The sequence below is a fragment of the Populus euphratica genome, unplaced genomic scaffold (assembly GCF_000495115.2).
Source record: "Populus euphratica unplaced genomic scaffold, PopEup_1.0 scaffold16.1, whole genome shotgun sequence".
NCBI lineage: Eukaryota > Viridiplantae > Streptophyta > Magnoliopsida > Malpighiales > Salicaceae > Populus > Populus euphratica.
In genome coordinates, this window is record NW_011499882.1 from 1677068 (window position 1) to 1682220 (window position 5153).

Consider the following 5153-nt stretch of genomic DNA (forward strand, 5'->3'; position numbering starts at 1 on the left):
ACACGTGATATTGAGGCCTCTAATAAGTGGATTATCTGACAACTTCGGCCCGATTTCTCCTAGCCCTCACCATCCATCTATAGAAATCATGCAAATAAGCTCCAGGCCCATTAAAAAGCCCAATTTCAAAAATGGCTCCCCTTCTATCGCGAGCAACGAGCTTCAAGCCCATAAATCATCCCAAAAGCCAAAAACAAAAAAAAAAAACTAACCAAGCAGCTGACTTGTATATTATAATACTAAATTAATTAAGATCAGAAATTGGAGCATGAATTCTGGAGATAAATTTTGGTAGGAATTGGAAACAAAGGCAGATACATAAACAGAGAGATGGATCCAATGTCGAAAACCAGCCTATGAATATATACCTCAAATGGCAGTAAAGCTACCCTCCCCCATAATATCTCGTGTGTGTTCGAGTCTCTCTTCTGTAATAGAAAAAAGAAGAAGAAGAAATTAAGACCACATGACGAGAATTATTCCAGTAATGCTTCAACTCCTGCAATGAATTCAGAGAGGAGAACTTCATAGCGAAAGTGGACTACTAATTGCACATGACCAAGAAACACAAAAAGTGGCGCAGATGCCTTTGTCGGCACGCACTTCGCAACGATCATAACAATTGTTAAGCAAAACTAAAAGGAATCTGATGATCAATCGATCTATTTTCAATTTAAAAAATGGATTTGATTAATTGCTAGCCTATCAATTTTGTCCATTATAATTAACCGAGATGCTCATCCACATCATGCTATGCAATGTATTCATCGATCTAGCTGTAAATTGACTAGGCTTTCTCTTTGACTCTACGTCGCTTCAGGTCTGATCTGGTAATTAACTAGCTGCTAGAATATCATAAACGTAATCAGCACAGTACTAGAGTGTGTCAACCATGACCACCATCACTTCAGTTTTGTCCCTCTTGTTCTTTCTTTACTTTCTTATTGCCAAGTCTCATGCAGACAACATTGGAGCTGCCACACCACCACCACTATCGACGGTGTCACCTCCAGATGGTTCTGTGGAATTCCCCGAGTCAGTCTACTGCAATCAGTTTAATTCAAAATGCTTTGGCCAAATCATTTCCTGCCCCTCCCAGTGCCCTACATTCAAGCCCTATGATCCCAAGAATAAAGGCTGTTTTGCAGATTGTAATTCCAAAAAATGTGAAGCCATTTGCAGAAGCAAGTACTTAATATATTCCTAATCCTAGCTAGCTTTATTTGGTCATATATATTTTAATTAATTTCTCATGACTTCACTCGCTAAAGTAATGAGCATTCATCAATTTATACTATAGTTCTTAACTTAATTTGTTACATATTAAAATATTTATAGTGTATATTGTTGCAGCTCGCAGGCCAAACTGTAATGGTATAGGTGCAGCCTGTTATGATCCAAGGTTTGTTGGAGGAGATGGTGTCATGTTCTACTTCCACGGAAAGACAAACGAGCATTTTAGCTTGGTATCTGACTCTAATCTTCAAATAAATGCTCGATTCATTGGAAGCCGACCTTCTGGAAGATCCCGTGACAACACATGGATTCAAGCCTTAGGTCTCATGTTCGACTCTCACTCGTTCACTCTAGCAGCGAACAAGGTGGCACAATGGGACGACCAAGTCGACCAACTCCTCTTCACCTATGATGGCACACCATTCAACATTCCTCAAGGTCACCTCTCTACTTGGACTAGCCCTGACCTAAATAATATTGTGGTGGAGAGGACAGCAAAGTACAATAGCGTTGCAGTTACATTGCTCAATGTTGTTGAGATATCTGTGAAAATTGTTCCCATAACCAAGGAAGACGACCGCATACACAAGTATGAAATACCATCCGATGATTGTTTTACACATTTGGAGGTGCAACTCAAGTTTTTCAATCTGTCAGAGAAGGTGGAAGGTGTCTTAGGGCAGACGTATCGTCCTGATTTCGAGAATCCAGTGAAGAGAGGGGTTCCAATGCCAATCATGGGCGGGGAGAACAAGTACAAGACCTCTTCTCTTGTATCAGCAGATTGTAACTTGTGCATTTTCTCACCATCCTCGAAACCTCAATATGCAGCTAAACTATTGGCATTGAATACCGATTCCACTTTGGATTGCACTAGCAACACAGGTAATGGCCATGGATCAGTGGTTTTTTGTCGCCGGTAGAGTCTAGGGCTCATCCATTAGCTGATTATGTATGTGCTGCGATTTGAGCTGTTTTTCTGAATGCATGGTGGTAATTTGCTACCATCTTTTTAAATAGCGTTAAATATTAAAAAAAGATATTAAAAGTTTTTTTAAAATACACATAAATCATTGAAGCATAATAAAATGAAACTCACTTGCAAGTCCCTGAAATAATTCATGTGCATTCTTAAGAAAACAAAAATCATTATCGCATCCTTTTCTAATGCTTAACATCAGTATCTTAGAATAAAATTAGCATATATACGAGCCAAGATGCACGCATTCATAATTAATTACTTGGAATACCAATCAGGGGGGAGGCCAAGATAAAATATATAAATAAATAAGACTCAAGGGCTGAGATGAAAATAGGCTCGTATAAACAAGGATCAAAAGCAAGGTTTTTTTTTCCCCCCCTTCTTGGATGCTGAATGCATAGCTATAATATTGAAATGTCTTTGAAACAAAGGACCATGCACGTAGTTCTGCCCCTGATATCGATTGACATTCCGAGTATGAAATGAGATCAATGTGACGGAAGGCATGAGAGATCGATGATGGAGGCATGTTCTTCGGAATGATAATTAGTCAACAAGGTTTAATTACGTGTATTATAAAAAAAACAATATCATCATCAGATTACCTAATATGCAAAAGTAACAAGAAACCTGCAGGACGTAGTCTTTGTTTTGAATATTGACTAATTAATTACGCGGAAATATAATCTTTCCATGACCAGTGAATGGAAGTTTCCACTTGAAATGGATCCTAGCATGCTGGCCCAGTCCGGAAGCATCATCTGCAATCGCATGTGATACCTCCTGGATTGATGATTAATTTCACTCGTTTGTATTAGACAAATATATGTCTCCCACCACAATATTTATACATTAATTAATTAATCCTCAAATAATATGTGATCTGATCTATCTTTCCTAATTTAATTAATTATGGTTTAGGGTTTAGGTCTTCGATATTCTATTGTAATCAAGCACTGTGTACAATGAATATATATATGTTTGAGTCATTGAGTGTGAAGTTTCTTTTGTTGATTTGCGATGCCATTCTTTTTTAACTACAGAAAGAGGATAACGCAAAGTCTCTCTCTCTCTCTCTCTCTATATATATATATATATATATATATATATATATATGTCCACAAGGAGCCACTTTGTGGTTATTATTGTTGTCTCTATTCTATTAAAAAAAAAAGAAAGAAAGAAAGAAAGAAAGAGGAAATTAGCTTTTGTGATGTGTGTGAATGAATGATTCGGTATGATCTTAATAAATGAAGGTTCCAATATAATTCAAACGAAAAAAAAAAAAGTCAGGAAAGACTCAAACAACACGCTGTTGAATTCTGGATACAAAAAGAAAGAAGACTTGTCAGGCATGTGATCAGTGCTCATCTCCTGACCCCAAGAAAAATTAACCTGCGGCTTGAACATTAATTAACAGGGGCTTACTAATTTGCCCTGACCTCTCTACCAAAATAAAGTCAAAGAAGGCAGCTTCAATGTTAACCAAATATCTAACTAACATGTTCTCTATATCTACCTTCCAAATCTGTGAACAATCCACCCATCGATCCATAGACCGACCGATAGTATGGCAGATCATCAGAAAGTTCATCCTCTCAATACGAGTAGCACCCATGACGATCAACCATTAGATGTCGAGGCTCCCAGGGTTCCATTAGTGCCCCGGGGATCCTCCAAGTCTGATAAAGGGGATCCAGCTGCACATATTCATGACCACCATTATCCCCCTTTTCAGCGTACAATTCCGGTCACTCACACCAAACCACCCAAGAAGAGAAGAAGCTGTTGTTGCAGATTCTTGTGCTGGACGCTCTCTCTTCTCTTGCTCCTCATTCTTGTCATTGGAGCTGTTGCTGGAATTCTGTACCTTGTCTTTCAACCCAAACTCCCCAAGTTCTCCATCGACGCGTTGCAAATTACCCGATTCAATCTCACTAACAATTCCAGCTTATCTGCCACCTTCAATGTCACCATCACTGCTAGGAATCCTAACAAGAAAGTGGGCGTCTACTACGAGGGTGGGAGCCATATAAGCGTGTGGTACACAGGCACAAATCTATGTCAAGGGTCGTTACCAAAATTCTACCAGGGTCACAGGAACACCACCGTGCTTAGTGTGTTATTATCAGGACAAACAGATGATGGCAATACATTGCTCACTTCATTGCAACAGCAACAACAGCAGACTGGAATCATTCCTTTGAACCTCAGGGTGGAGCAGCCTGTGAGAGTCAAGCTTGGCAAGCTGAAGCTCATGAAGGTGAAGTTCAGGGTCAGATGCAGGCTAGATATCGACAGCTTAGCTCCCAATAGCGCCATTAATATTAGAAATAGTAGCTGTAAGTTTAAATTTAGGCTATAAATTAATTAACTTTATTATTTCATATTTATATTATCTTTTGATCGTGTATCATGCCCGTATATATGGGCCATTGATCAAACAGCAGGATTTTTCCTAGCTAATTTCCCTGCTTCTCGTTAAAGGCCGGAGAATTATATTTTTATATGATTTTTCTCTCCATGTCTTTATATCGCTATGTATTATTCCGAGTGCTGTATTTAATCTTAATATACCAGATTTTTACATTAATTTGTAGTTTAATACTGTCCAACTTAAGTTTTTTTTTCAATTATTTTTTTCTCACTTAAATTTGAGAAGCACCTTAATTAAATTTTACCATCTGATGGTTAATAAAAATAATGATATACATAATTAATTGAAAAAAAAATCTAAATTCAATGCCAATGCAATGAGAAATGGGAACGCATATATATAGTTAAGTTATGGCTGGTGAAATCATAGACTACCATAGTATATATATTAATAATGAGAATGATCTTGATCTTTTTCAATATCTCTCAATTTAAAAAAAAAAGGATTTGAATTGATAACTTCTGATTGATAGGATCATTTTCTTATGTTTTGTAATTA

At 37.6% G+C, this 5153-nt stretch overlaps 2 protein-coding genes across 2 annotated transcripts; both read left to right on the forward strand.

Annotated features, from left to right (window-relative positions):
- Positions 1–892: 892 nt before the first annotated feature.
- LOC105129718 (uncharacterized) lies at positions 893–2159 on the forward strand. The gene is made up of 2 exons (XM_011031900.1): positions 893–1184; positions 1354–2159. Exons 1-2 carry the CDS (start codon positions 893–895, stop codon positions 2157–2159), a joined length of 1098 nt encoding a protein of 365 aa, XP_011030202.1.
- Positions 2160–3680: 1521 nt separating this feature from the next.
- LOC105129693 (protein YLS9-like) lies at positions 3681–4783 on the forward strand. Its single transcript, XM_011031880.1, has one exon. It carries the CDS (start codon positions 3789–3791, stop codon positions 4581–4583), a length of 795 nt encoding a protein of 264 aa, XP_011030182.1. The 5' UTR covers positions 3681–3788; the 3' UTR covers positions 4584–4783.
- The last annotated feature ends 370 nt before the right edge of the window (positions 4784–5153 follow it).

Bases quoted from the DNA above. Each gene is read 5' to 3' on its own strand.
- LOC105129718 (XM_011031900.1), top strand. From the start codon at position 893: ATGACCACCATCACTTCAGTTTTGTCCCTCTTGTTCTTTCTTTACTTT. The intron at 1,185-1,353 runs GCAAGTACTTAA...ATATTGTTGCAG, and splicing joins ATGTGAAGCCATTTGCAGAA to CTCGCAGGCCAAACTGTAAT.
- LOC105129693 (XM_011031880.1), top strand. From the start codon at position 3,789: ATGGCAGATCATCAGAAAGTTCATCCTCTCAATACGAGTAGCACCCAT.